We start from the raw sequence: 20034 nt of genomic DNA, 5'->3' as shown, positions 1-20034 counted from the left end.
GAGGGTTAGAGTTGTTCGACGCCATCCGCGAGACACAAACCTCATTGTTTTCTGCTTTCTTCACCTGCGTGACATCAATATTGATGAGCTTCTCTCGCCAGAAGACTGACCGTTTGTGTGTGTTTGTGTTGGATGTTATGTTTGATGGTGCTGGGAACCTTGCAGCGTTGCATTTCTTCACGTCTGCAAGGCCAGCGCACAATTTTAATGATTCTGCTTGGGGCAACTCTATTCATCTTTTATTTTTTGCATCATTTCATTGTCTCTTTCATCTCTGTGCTCCTTATTTCCATTCATATTGCTGTCTTTTTAATATATCCATAGATACTTCTCATACTTGATTTGTAGTATGCATAATATACTTATTTACATGTGTGGAATAGACCGATTTAGAGTTGTTCGGAATACTAGCAGACTCTTTAAAGCATAGCACACAGTAAATATATTATATACTGAAATATTATGTATTATGCAGCAACATACAATACACAATAGTAAACAATAGTGTACTACATCATCAAAAGACCTCATTACTTTAGCAAGTGTGTTGCATTAAATTTTGTGCATGCACAGGATATCTTAAACGCACTTGGAACATGACTGCAGTGAGGTCATGTGACAATTTAGTATGCTACTGTTGCATACTGGCTGCATACTGTTTTTATCAATAGGAAACAGTATAGTATTCCATTCTGAACATAGCTTAACTTTAGCTGTCTTTGAAATATTACATACTGCACAGTCTGTACTGAAATAGAACGTATTATGCAGCAATAGATGCTTCAAATATTAGTATGCTACACAACTGTCAAAACTGTGCATGTTTACTTCAGCAAGTGTGCGGTATGCAAATTTTTGTTTGCATACATGGTAAATGCACTTAATAATGAGGTCAAATGACAATTTAGTATGCTACTAATTAAAACATGTCTGCTTGATTCTGAATACTGTTTTTGAACAGGAAGCAGTACGCTACTCTGTATTCTACTCTGAGCATACTTTGATTATGTCTAGAATGCTAGCAGACTACTTTCTGCACACTCCACAATTGATATTGTATACTGAAACAGTATTGATCACGCAGTGATATTAATTTCAGTAGTTTGTCAAAAAACATTAATGTGTATGTTTACTTCAGCAAGTGTGCAGTATGGATTTTTTCAATGCATGTGATAATTGAGTATGCTACCGTATTAAATATTAACCGTTGCATACTGTGCACTATTTCATACTTTAAAAAGCAAGAAACAATAGTATGCTGATGTTGTATTCTGCTAGCAACACAACACTCTGTATATTAGACAGTATATACTGTATTTATGCAATAAGAAACACTTCAAACAGTAGTATGCTACATTGTAAATAAACCTCATTACCTTGCATGTTTACATCAAGTGTGCAGTATGCCAATATTTTTTTTAAGTTAACATGCACACAGTCCATGAGATCATGTGACAACAATTTAATATGCTATAACTGAAACACTCCTGCTACATACTGAATACTGTTTTTTAATAGGAAGCAGTATGCTAGTATTCTATTCTGAACATACTTTGTCTAGAATGCTAGCATACTACTTAATATATATGCTGCATTCTGAAACAGTATTTATTATGCAGCGATATAAATTTCACTAGTTTGTTAAAAAAACAGTATTATGCATGTTTACTTCAGCAAGTGCATGGACTGTGATAATTTAGCATGCAACTGTTTTAAATGTTTACTGTTGCATATAAAGTACTGTTTTGCACTTAAAAACTAAAAAACAAGAAACAATATAATACTATGTTGGTATTTCTTTCAGCTAGCATACTATACACTCCATACTAGACAGTTTCAACCAATAAATCTCATCACCTTGCACGTTTACTTCAAGAAGTATGCAGTATGCAATTTTTGTTATCTTCACCTGAAAACATACACTTCATTATTTAGTATGCTACAGTTAGAAATGCAGGGGTAACACTTCAAACAGTGCATGCTACATTGTCAATAAACATCACCTGGCATGTTCACTTCAGCAAGTGCATAGTATGCTTTTTATGCGTAAAATAATGAGACCATGTAGGATCCTTCAGTTTGAAATGCTTAATGCTGCATACGTTTTCAAACTATTATTGTATAGTACACTAATATACCATTACACTTACATACTGCATACTACATACTAGACTGTATTTATGCAGTGAATTATGAAGTGCTTCAAACAACAGTGCGTTTCATTATTATCAAAACATCAAAACATTAACTTCAGCGAGTGCATAGCATGGTCTATGTTGCAGAAATAGTAAGAGTGGTATGATAGATAGTATGTTACTTAGAATACAACTTGACTCATCATTATTTGATCAAAACAGACATTTTTACTCAAATTTGAATGCAAAAATAATATATTAAGCCACTGTAATGAGGTTTGTGACAGCTGTGTCGCATACTACAAGTTGAAACGTTTACAGTTTTCTTTTTTTTACATATAATACGCAGGATACAGTATATATCTCCGAGTTTGATTTCCTCTACAGTGTGTTGTCATCAGTATGAATGGCTGTTGAATAAAACAGTGCAGTTAAATGTTATGAACTTCACGTCTCTCTCTTTCTCTCTCTTCCTCCAGGATGACTTCCTGTACAGCGTCTCGATTATCAGCGGGATTGCGTGTGCTATTCTGTCCGTCTGTAAGTTCATGCTGGGGAAAGTCCTCACCAGCAGGGCCCTCATCACTGACGGTACGTTTCCCCGGAAACCCAACAGGTTGCCTTGGTGACAGCCAGCCTGATTTATTCCTCACAGTGCCGTCTCAACGTGTCTGCTCTTATTTGGCCCGAGCTCCTCCCTTTCTGACCTCCCACCGGCTGGAAGCAGCAGAATTCCACACGTGGATCATATTCAGTAAACCAATTCCATCGAATCCCAAAAAGAATATCATTTTCAAAACACGAAGATGTCCTAAGTGTGTCATTCCAATTCGTTTCCTATCTGTATAAAGATGTTGATGATGAGATGTTTAGCAGAATGTGCTTTTCTTTTCTATAGATTGAAAGATAGTCAAGCTCCAAAAGTGACTAAATATATGTTGTCGTCTATGGCTTCAGATGACTTAAAATACAACCCAAGGCTACTTTTATGGTGGTTTTATGGCGTTTTCATTTGTTAATTTGAAAGAAACTTGAAAATGAACTGACGAGAAAATGCAACAGATGAGTAGATAGACGGATGAGCAGATGGAGGGTGCAGAGACAGACATATATAGAGATAGATATGCACAGATGGATACGCATACACACACACGCACGCACACACACGGTTAAAATGAAAATATAGAAATAATAAATAGGTGGTGTAAGATTTACTTGAAGCAATTTCTGAGTAAAAACCGTTTCAAATAACTATAAGAAACCTCAGGTAGAATTTAATATGAAATCTGTTTGTGAAATCATGTTTAGTTAGCGAGTTTAGCTAACTAAAATATCTCTGATGTCTCATGTTTAGTAAGTTTTGCTAAAAAAAAATAAAGTTTAAAAGAACATTCTGATGCCTTTTAGTTGAAAGTTTTAGTTAAGTTTGATTAAAATATGTATTTTTTATATCTCGTTTAGCTAAAATGTTAAATAGTTGGGCTTAAAAGGCATTAACTGCATCCCAAATGACACACTATACACTTAAACACTATGTACTTATGCAATACGTATTCAGTCATGTAGTGTATGAATGATATGAGATTATTTTGTCATTCATAATTGGAGTCTGACAGCTCCTCCACATTTGTGACATAATTAAAGCTGCAATGAATTGTCCAACATTCCTCGGTTATTTAAGTGCATCATTTGAGTATTTAAAGTGCACTTTTTCCTTTGGGAATTTTCAGTGTGAACACACTACTCGCAGCATTTATACTACAAAACCTCATAGAATAGTGTGTAAGTTTGATAAATACGGATTTGGGATGCACCTATTTTTTTTCTTATGTTTAATTCTACATTTAGCTAAATAAGTTAAAAAGTTTAGCTATTACTCATCTCTCATCAAACCTTTTAAATGGCAGTTTCATTTTTGAGGTAGAAAACTGAAGAATTTTCTTGTAAAACATACTCCAATAATCTTTATTCACACACTTAAGTTTACACACTTAAACCTTAAATGTAGCAAACAGTGCAAAGTATTTTGACTTTTAACTGGAACTCATAAATCATATACGGCCTAACGCTAATCACTGTGTACACCAAATGTTCACCAAGCAGAAGCACAAACAGACACCCATCGACAATAACCAAAACCATGAGTGAAGCTCACCAGCTGTCCAAACATCTACTGCTGCTTAACATGCAATTACTGATCATCTCAAAACACAATGATTCATCATCTGTAGAGATAAAGAAACATTTATGCCTTTACAAAAAGTTAAAGATTATCTTAAAAAGAACAGTTTTGATGTTTCAAGTTTAGCAAAAAACGTTTTTGTGTTTAATCTTTGTTTAATTATAAAGTTAAAAGGTTTAGCTAATTACACACACACACACACACACACACACACACATATTGTGTGTTCATGTTATTTAGCATGTTTACCTTCAAATTTTTATAAAAAAAATGTAATTAATTGTAGAGAGTTTAGTTAAAAATTGTATTACCTTTGGCTAAAAATAAAATTTTCGATGCCTTTAATTAGTACTGTAAGTTTAGTTTAGTAACTAAAATATATATTTTTGATGTCTCATGTTTAGAAAGTTTAACTAAAAAGGTTCAAATGTTGAGATAATAGTGTGTATTTTTGATGTCTTATGTTTAGTTAGTAAGTTTAACCAAAAACTGTTAAGCTAAAAAACCTTTTTGATGGCTTGTTAGTACATTTAGTTTAAAAATAAATAAATTTAAATGATTTTTTTCATTGTCTTGTTAAGTATGTTTAACTAAAAAATTAAAAAAAAAAGTTGTAAAACATTTTTATTGCCTTCTCTGATTATTAATTTAAGTTAGTCTCATGTTTAGTAAGTTTAGTTAAAAAGTTTAAATCTTGAGCTAATAAAGAGCATTTTAGATGTCTTGTGTATATAGCTAAAATAAGTTAGGCTAAAAACATTTTTAATGCAGTGTTTCATTAGTAAATTTTGTTACAAATTGTAATTTTTTTTGTTTATCTAAAAAAAAAAAAAGCTAAATAATTAGCATTTTTTATCTTATGTTAAATTAAGTTTTAACTAAAATGTTAAAATGTTTAAAATGTGTTATGTTTAATTAGCAAGTTTAATTAAAAAAATGTTTAACTAAAAATATATTTTATAATAGTTTCTTTTTTCAAGTTTCGTGTTTAATTACTAAGTTTAGCTAAAAACATCTTTTTTTCCAAGTAAATAGAGAATGTTTTTTATGCCTCATGTTTTATTGGCACTTTCAGTTCTAAGATTTTTTTTTTATATAAGTTTAACAAAAACAAACAAACACTGTTATCATAATTTAATCATCAATACATTCTTTTTTCCGGTGTAACACAAAAGTAGACATTTAGCTGAATGTTCATGTTGCTCTTTTTCCGATGATGTTTATATTTACGTATTTTCTCATTCGCAGGTTTTAACTCTCTAGTCGGCGCCATCATGGGATTCTCCATCCTCATCAGCGCCGAGGTGTTCAATACATGAACCTAAAGTCTGGTACCTGGACGGGACTATGGGGGTTCTGATCGGACTGATCATCCTCGCATACGGAGTCAAGTAAGAGTCAAAAACCGAGAAAAAAAAAAACTAGATGACAACAACGACAACAAACTAGAAAAATCCCATTCAAAATATTAGCAAAAACCGTAATGGTACTAAAATAACACTTAAAGTTTTCGCAAAATAGTTTGTTTGTTGAAGGTGTTAAGGTAGCACAAAGCTGTTTGATAAACAGTCGTTTAATAACGTCGTACACTCTTGAGGGATTTCAGGCGTGACTCTGTTTGTCTTTGGTGCAGCTGTAAATATGCTGGAGGCTTTAGCTAAAGCTTCTGAAAGGGATGCTCATTATGTAGTTTTGTTGGTTAAATAGCAGATGATGCTCGCTAATATAATTTCAAGTAATTACTATAATAGCACAAGCCGAGAGACTGTAATTAACGTTTGACTCATTGTAATGGAAATGAAGACATAACACGCACATACGACAAAGACTGTGTGCGAAGCTCAACGTCATCTGGCAAATTTCCCACTGCTAATCGAACGCTGAGAGACTTGTTGACAGAACCGAAGCTGAAATGTAAATCTATAAGCCGTGAACTCCACCAGCTGTGTCTCTTTCCCAAAAGCACACAAGCAGAGGTCGTTTAGTTTGAAGTGACAGGTCTCGTCCTTCAGAGGACAGGAAGTTCAGAGCTGCACATGCTGAGTTCAGCCTTCTCATTGTTTCATACTAAGCCCAGAAATATACGCTTTACTTTTTTATAGTTACTGTAACTAAAATAAAATGTAAGATTTGTGTGCTTGAATTGCATATAAGATTTACATTCATTTGGATTACTCTGTTTTAATATAAACAAAGTAAAAAACTGTAATACATGAATTAACCAGGTCCGATTTCTGTTAACTGAATGAGTTTTAAATGCAGAATAACCTGGTTTTATATATTTATATTCCAGTTTAAATCCATACATTTATATGTTGCTTCTACATCATGCTAAATAAATGCTTTCATAATTAAATGGTCTAAGCAATTTGAAAGAATGCACTGTAAAAATATGATTATTTAAATAAAATATGTGCAAACATGTATAAATTATGCCATGAGTTTTTATTTCCAAGTGCAGAAATCTCACCTTTGTCATACCTGTTTGATTGGCAAATATGTAGCATACATAACGTGTTTTATAGTTTATAGTTTTAAACTGTATAATCCAAATGAATGGACATTTTAGATGCAATTCAGATAAGTAAATCTTGAATTTAGGCCTATTTATTTATTTGATTTATTTAGAGAGTGTGTATATATATATATATATATATATATATATATATATATATATATATACACATATATAAATAAATTTGCTTCAGAATTAACAGGATTCAAATGCTGTAAATCTGTTACCACATATGCGTAATTACTAGCGTTCAATTAAATTTCACAACAGAAAAGTCAAATATATGACAGAAAATAAAATATAAAGCACTTTGAACATGCACAAATTGAAGTTTTTAAAATAATTTTACTAAATGTTCTAATGACTGTTATTTAAGTTTTGAATGAGATACTATTATAGTTTTTAAAAATATTTGTATTCAATTTTACTTTTGTATTTCCATTTAAATGTACATTTTAGTTGAAGTTTTAGTTATCATACAGGTTTTTTTTTATGAATGAAAATGAGAAATAGTTCTTTGGCAACTAGCTGAAATAAAATATTTTTATTTCAATTATTATTATTTTTATTTCAAATAAACATGTTTATGATGTTTTACTTAACTTCAATAATCCTGTAAATTGAAGCGATATTAAAAGTGTCTTTTTAGACAATAAAAAAGCTAAAGTAAAAACGTTTTTAAGATAAAGCAACCTTGTTAAAACTACATTTTTATTGTTAAAACATTACCTTAACTGGAACTTTTATATTTAACTATAATATTTTAGTTAATATAGCGACATATGCACTAAATATCGTTCTGTCGTTTTTAGTTTTAGTTTTTTCTCAAGCTTTTCTTTCTTTCTCTTTCTCCGTCAGGTTGTTAAAGGACATGGTGCCCCGCGTCAGGCAGACAAGACATTACGAGCGATTCGAGTAGCGATTCTGATTCTGGAGGACTCCTCACACACCTGAGAGGAAAACACTACATAAACACACAACACACACCTGCCTCAGGGCAAACGCAGCCACAAACCTCCCCTTGTAAATATGGATCTGAAAGGGAAAACTCAGAATTAAATATAAAAAATGTGTATTATCGTATCGTTCAAGATGGAAATAAGCTAAGATGCATTTCAGAATGTATATGATCTGATATTGAAAACCAAGATTCATCGCATCGAGTAATATTATGGGTATCCATATAATGGGTGAGAGACATTTTAGGTATGATTTGTGCAGGTTATTACAAATATAAATGTCCAGGTCAGGATGGAAGAGGTTTATCAGGTAAACTTAACACAGATTGTCATCATTTATTTTCGTAGTTCTTTAGTAAAAGCGTTAGTTGCATCTGTGAAAACCTGTACATTTTAGATGAAATTTACACAAGCACATACAGTATGATTACAAAAGTTCTCATTTTTGAAATTTCAATAAACTTTCACAGTGGAAAAGCCGAGTATATGATATGAAATCAAGTATAGATCGCTCTGAAAGTGTACAAATTGCAGTCATGCCAAAATAATCTTAATTAATCATTTGAAGAGGTGCTGAAATGACATTTTTGTAGACAACAAGTTTGTTTTCTTAAAGAGGACCTTGTTGAAACTTTAATTTGTCTGTTTTTCCTTGTTAAAACGTGCCATCGAATCATCTACATGAACTTTGAAGTATACGATTCAACAAACAAGGCATTTTCATATCTAATACAACTGTAACATAACACATGACGAAACTTTCAGTACTTAAAGAGCACTAGTCTAAGTCTACAAATCAATAGCTACCATTAAACCGCTTCATTTGCTAGACCTAAATGATGTAGTTCTGTAATTTCATCTTTCGCACTCCACTGAAACAGTAAAGCTCTGTGAAGTTCATTTGTTATAGCTTGATCCAGCCTTGCGTAGAGCTTTTGGTGAAACTTGTACTTATTAAACGGCACACGAACGTTACTAGCAGAGTAACCAAGCCTTAAAATCTTGACCCTTCATGATGTGAAGTTATATGTTCTTAAGTATTAGACTGTTGTAATAATTGCCACGAAATTTGGCTGTTTAAATGTGTATTTGGGAAAAGCCAAGTTTCTGAGCATTTTATGTAGCAAATATATCGCAGCTCCATGGAGCAGTTGGACGTAACGGTGACGTTACAGACGGTCCGATCGCATATGTGCTATTCAGTGGCAGTTCGTAGTGTGATTGTCGGTGAAAAGCAACGTTTGTGCTTTGGGAGAAGTGTATGACTTATGCTGTTTTTTTCAGGTGTGTGGTCGAATTCAACGCTCTGTTCTTAATTGACATGTTAAATACCCTGAGTCCGTGTCGGAGGGACTAGACACAAGCACACACCCCTGCAAATGGGACTTTCATTTTATAAAACCACATGTAGACGTGCGTTTAAGACCCAAAAATGAAAATTTACAGAGGATTTACTCACTTTCAGGCCATCCAAGATGTAGTTTGTTTCTACAACAGAACCGATTTGGAGAGACATAGCTTAACTTCCTCATCGATGGATCCTCTGCAGTGAATGGGTGCCATCTGAATGAGAGTCCTAACAGCTGATAAAAAACATCACAATAATCCACAAGTAATCCACACCAGTCCATCAGTCAACATCATGTGATGTGAAAAGCTGCGTGTTTTTAAGCGTGTCCATCATTAAAAGTGTTTTAACTTCTAATAGTCACATACAAAATAGCACTTATTCCATAATAACGCAGAGTAGGGGTGCGATATATAACGCTAGACATGATTAACCAGTAGAAATATATCAACCGGTAGAGATTTTCGACTATCATCTCTATCGCAGTTAGAGGCTTAAATGGCGTTGTTCTGCTAAATGGTCACAAAAGTGTTGCGTTTGCATGTTATTAAACATTGCGGTTTAGAAACAAGTGATTTTAGGCTGTTGGAAAGCAATCAGCAGCTAAAGATAACTCATTTTGCTATATGTGTGTGCACTGTCTGAGAGTTTCTGAGCCATCACAGAGCGTGGAAGTATTGAATGCTCATTGAGTTTTTATTTTTTATTTTTATTAATGGTTATTGAGTTATTGCTGCCACTTTGAAAAGTTAAATGCACACTTGTGTGTGTCAAAATGCCCATCTTGGCAAGTATCCTCATAAACACATTAATTTAGGTCTTAAGTGAAAGCAAACATTTGAGAAACATTATAATATGTAACAGTATATTGCCTCCAGGCAGCTCTTAAAGTGACAGCAGTCTAATATTCCTGCTGTCTTTCATTCATTTGTTCTACAGTAGTTTTTGTTGTATTTCTTGTAATTAATTCATTTATAATTCTTATTAAATCACTTACTGTTTACTTGTGTTCAGTGAGCTTGAGTTTTTTTTTAATGTAGGCTACTGTTTGTCACTGTACAAAAGTGACAAAAAAGACATTTCAATGGTATCAGAATTTCAATATCAAGACCTTATTTAAAGCAAAAATATCTATATTTTGATATATATATCCTTATTGTGATATAAAATTTATAATAATGAAAAAGTCCATGTCCTGTAGTCATCTCACATCAAAATCCACCAAAATATTTGTTTAGAACTGTTTAGATTTGTAAAGTGTTTTTTTGTGCATATTTCTCCCGATTCAGACGAGATGACTTTTTCACTTGAGAAAGCAATTTTATGGATAGAGGACTCATATTTTAGCTGGAGTTGAGTGGATTACTTGTGGATTATTGTGATGTTTTTATCAGCTGTTTGCACTCTCATTCTGACGGCACCCATTCAATGCAGAGGATCCATTGGTGAGCTAGTGATGTAATGCTAAATTTCTACAAATCTGTTCTGATGAAGAAACAAACTCATCTACATCTTGGGTGCCCTAAGGGTGAGTAAATTACAATTTAGTAGTTGAACTATTCCTTTAAAACTGAGGCCCGAAAATAATATAGGGGCTATTATTTGGTTAACGCCATTATTTAGTTAAAAACTGAATTCACAACATTGTTCGAAGAACAAATGCTGACAAAAGTCGAAGTAACTCCACATCGGGCTGAATGTCATAAGATACATGAATGTATATATAGAACTATGTTGCTGTGGAGTACACATGTATATTTACACAGAAATGTCTGTTGTCACAGAAAAATGTTTATTTGAAAAATAAAGATATATCCTACTGATTCCTCAAAATTACTGAAAAACAAACTGTCTGTTTTTTTTTTTCCATGAATGTCTTAAAATCCATCATAATGAATGTAAATCACCCCCAAAACAAAAGAACAACTTCAAAACAAACCCATCGAGTTGATAAGTTTACAGATGATGTGTAAATGCATTTCAGCTTCAAACAAAACAAAAGCAATCATTATTAACAGCAACGTAAAACAGAACATCGTTAGCATATTGGCTCCATTCATAATTTGGGGTTTGTTCCAAATTATTTCCGATATATGAGCAGTTGTTACTAGGTAAGAATTACTGGCCATGATTTTTTTTTAATTCGACTAATCTAATATTTTCAATCAAAGTTTGACAGTCATCATTATAAATAGCTACAGCTAAGCCATACGAACACAAACACTTTCGAAACGGTGGCATCCTTCATACTGTAAACCAAAAGTAACAACATTAGTAATCTAAACATATTAGTTTGATTGTGTGATTTTGCGTGTCAACAACCACCAAACGTTTGGCAAGACTATTTCACGCTAAATGCCGAGCGACTCTAGTTCAGCTATCAAACTACTATTTTGGCTTTTAGCTAGCTAGCATTTCACCTCCAGCGTTTGCCATTTCGTAAAGGAAAACAAACCAGACAGTTCTAGTAACCATTAGAAGGCACATCATGAAACAAGATGAAACAATAGCTTGGCTGACGACCTTCATTTTACATACAAACGTGCAGATCTTGACAGAGCGGAAACGCAAACGTAAAACTATCGTATAAGTTAGAGTGGAAAACTAGAAGAGACCCATCTATATTTACAAATGTGCAAATGTGTACAGAAATCATACACCGGATAAAAACATCAAATGAGGTTTTTGCTGGCTTTCGAAATTAAACTGTATTCGCAATGTTTGTCCAGAGTATTGACAAAGGAAATTATGTTACGATACGATACGATACGTTATGCTGTACTATTTTTATTATAACATTTTACAGCTGAAACTGAATTATTAAACTACATTTTGTAGTTAAGTAATCAGGTATTTTTAATTGAAACACATTGTCATTAAAGAATTTAGAGTAATTTAAAGGGATAAAATTCTGTAATAAAGTTGATTGAAACCTGTATGAGATTCTTTCTATTGTTGAAGACGATATTTTGAAGAAAGTTGGTAACCAAAACTGACTTCCACAGTCTGGGAAAATAATATTCAATGGGTTCCTTCAACTGTTCGGTTACTAAAATTCTTAATAATAATAATAATTATTATTATTATTATTTTAATTTAATATTCAAAAACACATCCTTTCAAGTATTAAATTAATAATAAATCTAAATGCACTGTATATTTAGCCACATATTTCTTTTCAGACAGTACTCTGGACACGCATGTGCGCTTATACTTAAATTAGTCTGATAAATAATATTTCCCTCTATAAAGAATTTTCTCTTCTATAAATAGTCACATAAAAATCAACAGGCAGAGATAAAGATCTGTGTACAAAATAAATTAAAAACAAACAATTGTACAGTGTCGTAATCTGGTGTCAAATCTTCGCTATAGTGCATTTTCATTCCAAAACACAAGTAACTAATAATTTTGACGTTTTTCGATAACAGGCAGGCAAATTCAAGAAATTAAAAACGAATCAAAAACCAAGGCCAATTTGTGTTTTTAGCACAAAATATAAAAAAGAAACAAGTATTTTATCCTAGTAATGTACACTTTGTTTTTATACAGATATTATCTTTCTTTTTTATATAAATAAAGATAAACTTTTACAGAAATATCTGTGATTGTATTGGTGTTTACTTTATCCACATGTAGAGCATCTGAAACCTGTGATATAGTGTTAATTCAGGTAAACTCGGCCACTTTTGCCAATTGACACAACAGCAAAATGTGTCCCAAATTAGTTGAATTCAGTTTACTAGTTTAATGGTTAGTTTGGTCAGTTGGTTGGCATTCTTCTTCATACTGGCTGGTTTGCGACGTGTGTATTTCACTAAATCATCACACCCGGCAGTTGACTGGTGCAGTACGGCGATATTTAACATGGATCATGACCAACACCGAAAATTCCCAGTGTTAGCATGTGCTGTTATTAAACGGTCGGAAATAAACAACCATGCAGAATAAAGCGGGCCGCGTGTTTTCATATCAGTTATTTACATGTGAATGCGTCATTTCACGGAGCCAGTATGTGGAAAGTCCAGTTTCAGTGTAAAAGTTGGGAAATTTCTTCGCAAAGTTTGTTTCCCAAACAACAAAATCTCTCTTTCTCTCTCACACACACACACACAAATAAACACACACTCAGTAAAAGTCTTCAAAATGGTCAAAGATGCTTTTCAGAGTCAGCCATCAGACTTGGTCCAATGATAAATGTCACCTTCAGAGAGAAAAGAAAAACTGGACAAAGAAATAAAAATATTAGAATGAAGAACTATGGTAATAAAAGTCACTACAGTGTTTCCTCCACACCAGCAGGGGGCAGTGTGCAGTTCTGATTCCCTGCAATCCGCTTCAAGTATGTCAGCCTGAAACTAGTTCAAGTTCACGCAAAAACAAAAAAATCCAGCAAAATAAATCATTATCTTCTCTTTTGATCCTCCTGTGTTTTTGTTTTCGGCCGAGAGCCGAGAGCTGCCGCACTCCAGCGTTTTAATTTTTATTTTTTCGTGAGTTTATGGTAAAAACACAAAAGTTGGATTACTCTGAATTCTTTAATCGCATCACCGCACGTTACCACACTGGCACTGTCTGCACTTTGATACAGTCCGGTCCTGTACAGAACGGCGGCTGAAGAGACGTCAGGTTAGTCGCACGGAGTTGCCGAAGTGTGCGTGTTATAAGCAGTCCTTGCACAGCGCCACCTGTCCTTTCATGTAGTCTCTGCAGGGACAGATGCGTGTGAGGGACTGATGGGCCCCGGCGCAGCTGAACAGCAGCAGGTCCGACTGGAACACGCAATGCCCCGTCGATTCGCTGAAGGCGGGGACTACGTTATCGCTGGCAGACTCCACCGTCTTACACTCCACACCATACCTGTAGTGAAGAAACCATAGAGAGAACGCTTGAGCACATGACATGAGATCACTACAGGCTCTGAACACAGAACCATGGCAGTACCATGTTGTTTTTGAAGACAGGTACCATTGTAATATCATGGTAATTCAGACATGCAGCAAGATAATACCATGGATTAATTAATGGAAAATAATGGAAAATAACATTTAAGTAATGTGTATAATTATATTAAAGCACAGCTAAAAAATATCCATTAATATATATATATATATATATATATATATATATATATATATATATATATATATGTATTTATGAAAAAATAAAGAAAAACTAAATATAAATATAATATAATGTATATTTAAATATTATATTGCTGTAATATATAAAATATATTAAAATATAAATTTATGTACGGAAAAAATATACATCTAAAATGATATATTTATAATTAAATATTAGAATATTTATATATATATATATTTTTTTGTTTGTTTTAATTTAAGGAAAATAAAAAATTATAATATCAAACTACGCACTTATAATGAAATTCTACAAATATGTGTAATGATAAAATATATATTTATATGTTAACATTACTATGTATATTATGGAAAAAGAATTGATTGAAAATAAAGGAAAACAACATTAAATATTAAAAACCAATTTTTCTTAATTTATGGAAAATAACATCAAACTATTCGTCAGAAAAGTAATATTCGTAAATTAAATATTAAATACAAGTGTTTGTGTGTGTATATAAATATATATAAAATTATATAATTTATATTTAAATATGTATGCCTTAAATGTAATAAGAATTATATTAAAACAGTAAAACTATCCAAATATATATATATATATATATATATATATATATATAGAGAGAGAGAGAGAGAGAGAGAGAGAGAGAGAGAAAAAATAATAAATACTATTTATTATTAAATATTAAATTATGTATAATTTGAATATATTATAAAACATATATTACTATTTTAACAATATTAAATGATAAATCATATTTATTATATATTTCAATATACATTTATATATCATATGTAATACAATGCAAAATATATTAATATAATATACATATATACTATTTTACTAAACATTTAAATATGTCAATTATACTATAAATGTATGCATATAGATATATAATTTTCATTATAAAACAAAACGTCTGTGCATTAAACAAATTACAACCATGTGCATCAATATCAAAAATAGTATAGTATAAATAAAAAATCACTACAGATTAAATTAAAATGAATGAGATTTTTATAATGATGTCCCATGGTCAAGTCATTTACAAAAATAGTCCCAATCTGATGCAAATATTGGGCGATTAAAGGCAAATCCCACCACACCTCAGTAGAAGCGAATAAAAAAAAAAGAGAGATTTAATTCCAAGGAGAAATAAAGCGGCTGTGAAAGGCAGCAGTGCTCTCTGCTGTCTGGATGGAGAAGTGCAGCGCTGGTACCTGAACAGATCCTTGTCTTTATTGAGATGCTGGAAGAAGGAGGGTTCACAGATCAGCTGCTCCTCCTGACACACCTGCTTGCAGGATTTACCTGCCGGAGCCAGCTTGACCTGCATGGCACTGAGAGGAGGCCACATCACCTGACCGTGACAGAAATCCTGCTCACACACACACACACACACACACACACACACACACACACACACACACACACACACACAGAGGTTCAGCAAGGGCTTGTGTGCTGTCAGGTACATGTCAGGTGTGCCACACAGTCACAGGTACCTGGTTCTCGATGAAAGCGTGGAGGCGCTGTAACATCCCCTCACAGGTGAACTCATACGGCAGATACGGCTCTATCTGAGACAAATAACATGAAAACATTGTGCTTCACTAGAGCGAAACATGACAATACCTCAATGTCAGGCATCCTTAATCATACAGTATTAAAGCATATTAATGCATGAAGTCAATTATGTTTAGTAAATGTATGTTTATGGTTTGGGTTATTTATATTTATATAAAAACAACAGAATTCTACAGTATGTAGCGCAGTAAACGTGTGTACAGATTTGTCATACTTAAAGACAAACTTAAAGGACAAATTTGTTCTATTTTTTAACAAATGTTTAAAATTATTGTTTTTCAAACATTTAAATTCATGTTTAAATTTGTTCCTTTAAAAGAGGTCCTCGGAGAGAAAATGCCTGGTGTGTGTATATTTTTTTACTGTGTTGTAGTCTGAAGTGACAATGAAAAGGTTAATTATTGGGTAAAACATTATTATTCGTAATGTAAGACAAAATATTTAAGTACTGATATTATATTTATAGTCATTATTATTATAATATAAAATATTATATAAAACAAAAGTAACAAAAAAAATTCACTTTCACTTCTGAAGACACAAACGTGTAATTTATGTGATGTTTAATATGTATTTTTTTCATATTCTATATTAAATCATCATCAACACCTTTATTATTATCATAATTTTTTTTATTAATAATGTATTATTCCAACTGTAAAACAAAACATTGATATACTGATATTATGTTTATATTACTTATTTATAATAAAGCAGTTTTATTATATATTACATTTTATATTCCTAAAGATTATATTAGTTAAAAATATTATGTATTAAAGTAAACATTACAAAATAATTCACCTTCACTTCTGAGAAATGAAACATGTAATTTATATGATATTTGTTATTTAATGTGCACATCTATACTATTATTATTAATATATTAGGTTACTATATTGTTTTATATATATATATATATATATATATATATATATATATATATATATATATATATATATATATATATATATATATATATAAATAAATAATATAGTAACACTCTTTTTTTTCACTTTTTTTTTCACTTTTTATATACACACACACACACACTTTCACTTCTGAGGAAATAAACTAAAATTGATGAGATATTTAGATGTAAATCGAGGCAAAACCTATAATAATAATAATAATAATAATAATAATAATAATAATAACAACTAAAATGCAGAACTAAATATTTATATACTGACATTACACTTAGACTACTTATTATTTTATAATATTATGTCAATTAAAAGTAACAAAGAATTCACTTCAAAGGCCTGAACCAGGTAATTAATGTGAAGTTTAATATTTAAATTTAACCCTATATTGAATTTGTCTGTGAGATTGAGATTTAGTTTTTGAATCAGGGGCCTGTTCCATCAAACAAGTTTACCAATTAATCCAGGTTTAATTCAGTTAGTCTGACCTACTGTTGATTTGATTCAAAATAAATCAGACTAACTGAAATAAGCCTGGATTATTTGGTAAACTTGTTTGATGGTCTGATTTGTAAACAGGAAGTGTGTGTGTACCTTCTGACTGAGGATGGCTTTAATGGCGTTCTCCACCTCTGCGCGATCATCGATGTTGACGGTCCAGACATGCGGCCGTCCGATGTAAACCTCAGCGTAAGGGTGCTGGGAGGTCAGCTGGGGTCAGAGGTCGAACATACATCAGACACAACAGATTCTGAGCACAAAAAACTCAGTGAAATAATAACAAACAAACATAAACACGGTACCTCTCTGAGTGTGGGTTTGCCTTTGAAGAAATCGGTGTTTTTGCTGCTTTTAGGCGTGTCGAACCTTGGGTTGAGGAAAGCACAGCCATTGGCTATGGCCTCCAGAGGGGCGGGGCCTTCATACGGGAAGGACAGTCCCACAAAGAGCTGGACAACAGACACACAATTGCAATATTGTCACGTATGATTAAACATTATCACATTACCTTCAATATGAAGCAAATTCAGCAAATTATAACAATAATATTCTTTTAATATACAATTATTATTCATTATATAATCATTTTAAAAGTTTAAATGGACTGTAAATATGAAGTTTGAATAATTTATTTGAAACTAAAAAAAAAGTATTAATATTACTATTAATATTATTAGTATTAATACAATATTACTATTAATAAAACAGTGATTATAACAAATATTATTTCAATTATTTATTAGTATTACTATACCACTACGTTATTATTAGTATAAAATGACATTATTTATAAAAAGTTAAAAAATGTAAAAAAAATTTTATAAATGTTTTATAAAATCAGAAGCATTAATAATAAAGTTATTTATTATAATAACTTACTTTAAGAAAATGTAACAAAATATTAATATTGATATTGTATTTATGTTCTGTTAAAACAAAATGACAACATTTGCATGACAATGTGCACTTTTTTAACTTCAGTTTAATACTCGGAGTTTAGAAGTCTGTTTAAATTCATAACTATATGTATGAGTTATAATAACAGTGATGCTGAATTCAGCAAACACCAGCACCAAACACATGTCCACACACTCCTGAGCATTGCAAACACCATTACCAGCCATTTACAGGAAATTTAGGCCTGAACAAACAAAAGTTGCTTGAATTTTCTCAGAAACCAGGCCTGATTTCCATTTCCAAATCTCATCTCGGTGTATTTTTTAGACCGACAGATGTATGCGGTTGATTCCTGAGAGGGAAATCAGGGCTTTCTGGAGCACTTTCAACAAGCTCGCAGTGGGGAACATCAAACAAACGATCCATTGATGGAGACCTGACGGCTGATTCCCAGAGCAAATTTACCTGCAATAAACTCACATTTGCCCTGCAGCAATCACCGGCTCAAATAACAATCAACAGTGAGGAGGAGTGTAACAATCACAACAGAAGCACACAGTCTGTGTTGAGCAAATGTTTACATGCGGCCAGCTGAGGCCCGCAATAATGTGTTTGTGGAGTGTGCAGCTACACCAATCTGATGCAATGACCCACAATGCACCAGTGACAGATCATGCACTTTTCATTTATTAGTTATATTTATTAGTTTAACCTGATTTACTTCTTCACAAAAGAGCTTAACAGGATTGTAAAAATGTTGTTTAAATAAAAAAAATGTGAACATTATATTACAGTTAGTCTTAAGTATTCCTAATTAACTTATATATATATTAATATATGAAATAAATTGTATGCATTAGCAGATGATTTCATTCAAAGTAATATGTATATGAATAACATAATGTAATAATGTATATATTTGGTATTAATATTAATAAAACATTTTTCATAAAAATTTACTTTTCATGCATTTTGCAGTGCTTTTTTAACAAAGCAACTTTGATGTATGTAAATAGTAATGGAATAATTAGCTAATTGATATTAATTAAAACAAATTATTAGTTTACATTTTATGCATTTATCAGGTCTGCTAATAGCAGATATATTTTAACAGCAACAATTTATGTATATGTAAATTAATAACATGCAATAAAGCTAATAATACAAAATTATTAGATCTATAAATTATTAGAATTATTATTATAGGATACTAAAATATAACTAATCATTATTTTAGTTTAAAAACAAGTCGTTTACGTTTTTTTCTAATAAAATTATGACAAAAATATTTTAAAATGACACATTTTAATATTTTTATAATCTATCTATCATATCTATTCTATCTATCTATCTATCTATCTATCTATCTATCTATGTAAATAAACACGCAAACATGCACAGTATATATTATATATATATCTCATTACAACAAATGTAATTATTAATTAATTTATAGATATTATAAAATTACATATTGTAATTGTTGTATGATATTGTAAATTATAATAAATGCTATAATAAATGCAATTTATATGTATTAACAGACTAAATTTATTGTATTAAATTATATTTATATAATCAAAACGATATTTTAAAATATAAACCGTACTATTAATAAAACTATAATATATATACACAATATATAATATGAAATATTATGTAAACATATTACAATTTATACTATTAAATATAATAAATGTTCTTCATATTATAAAAATACTAATTATGTATGTTATTATTGTTCTACATAGAGGATGATTTATTGTGCATGAAAACAGAAACCTTCTGTGGTTGAACTTCTATGTTTCACTAACGGGGGGCAGCAGAGAGGTCCGAAACCAAGCAGGCTTCTAAAAAGAAAAGATTGAGACGTCTTCA

At 31.6% G+C, this 20034-nt stretch overlaps 1 protein-coding gene and 1 pseudogene across 1 annotated transcript in view; one reads left to right on the top strand and one right to left on the bottom strand.

Moving 5' to 3' along the window:
• LOC113040638 (transmembrane protein 163-like) overlaps nucleotides 1-7813 on the top strand; it is a 34237-nt pseudogene extending 26424 nt beyond the window's left edge.
• A 5222-nt stretch (nucleotides 7814-13035) lies between these two features.
• Nucleotides 13036-20034, bottom strand: part of LOC113040766 (alpha-1,6-mannosylglycoprotein 6-beta-N-acetylglucosaminyltransferase A-like) — a 13318-nt gene continuing 6319 nt past the window's right edge. The window contains exons 2-6 of the mRNA XM_026199022.1: nucleotides 17562-17708; nucleotides 17353-17469; nucleotides 15751-15825; nucleotides 15466-15623; nucleotides 13036-13999 (exon numbers count right to left, since the gene is read on the bottom strand). Of these exons, the coding sequence (XP_026054807.1) occupies nucleotides 13801-13999; nucleotides 15466-15623; nucleotides 15751-15825; nucleotides 17353-17469; nucleotides 17562-17708 (696 nt within the window). The 3' untranslated portion in view covers nucleotides 13036-13800. The remainder of the gene's footprint in view (nucleotides 14000-15465; nucleotides 15624-15750; nucleotides 15826-17352; nucleotides 17470-17561; nucleotides 17709-20034) is intronic.

The sequence above is a fragment of the Carassius auratus genome, chromosome 22 (assembly GCF_003368295.1).
Source record: "Carassius auratus strain Wakin chromosome 22, ASM336829v1, whole genome shotgun sequence".
Classification (NCBI taxonomy): Eukaryota; Metazoa; Chordata; class Actinopteri; order Cypriniformes; family Cyprinidae; genus Carassius; species Carassius auratus.
This window is presented reverse-complemented; position numbering and strand designations above follow the sequence as displayed.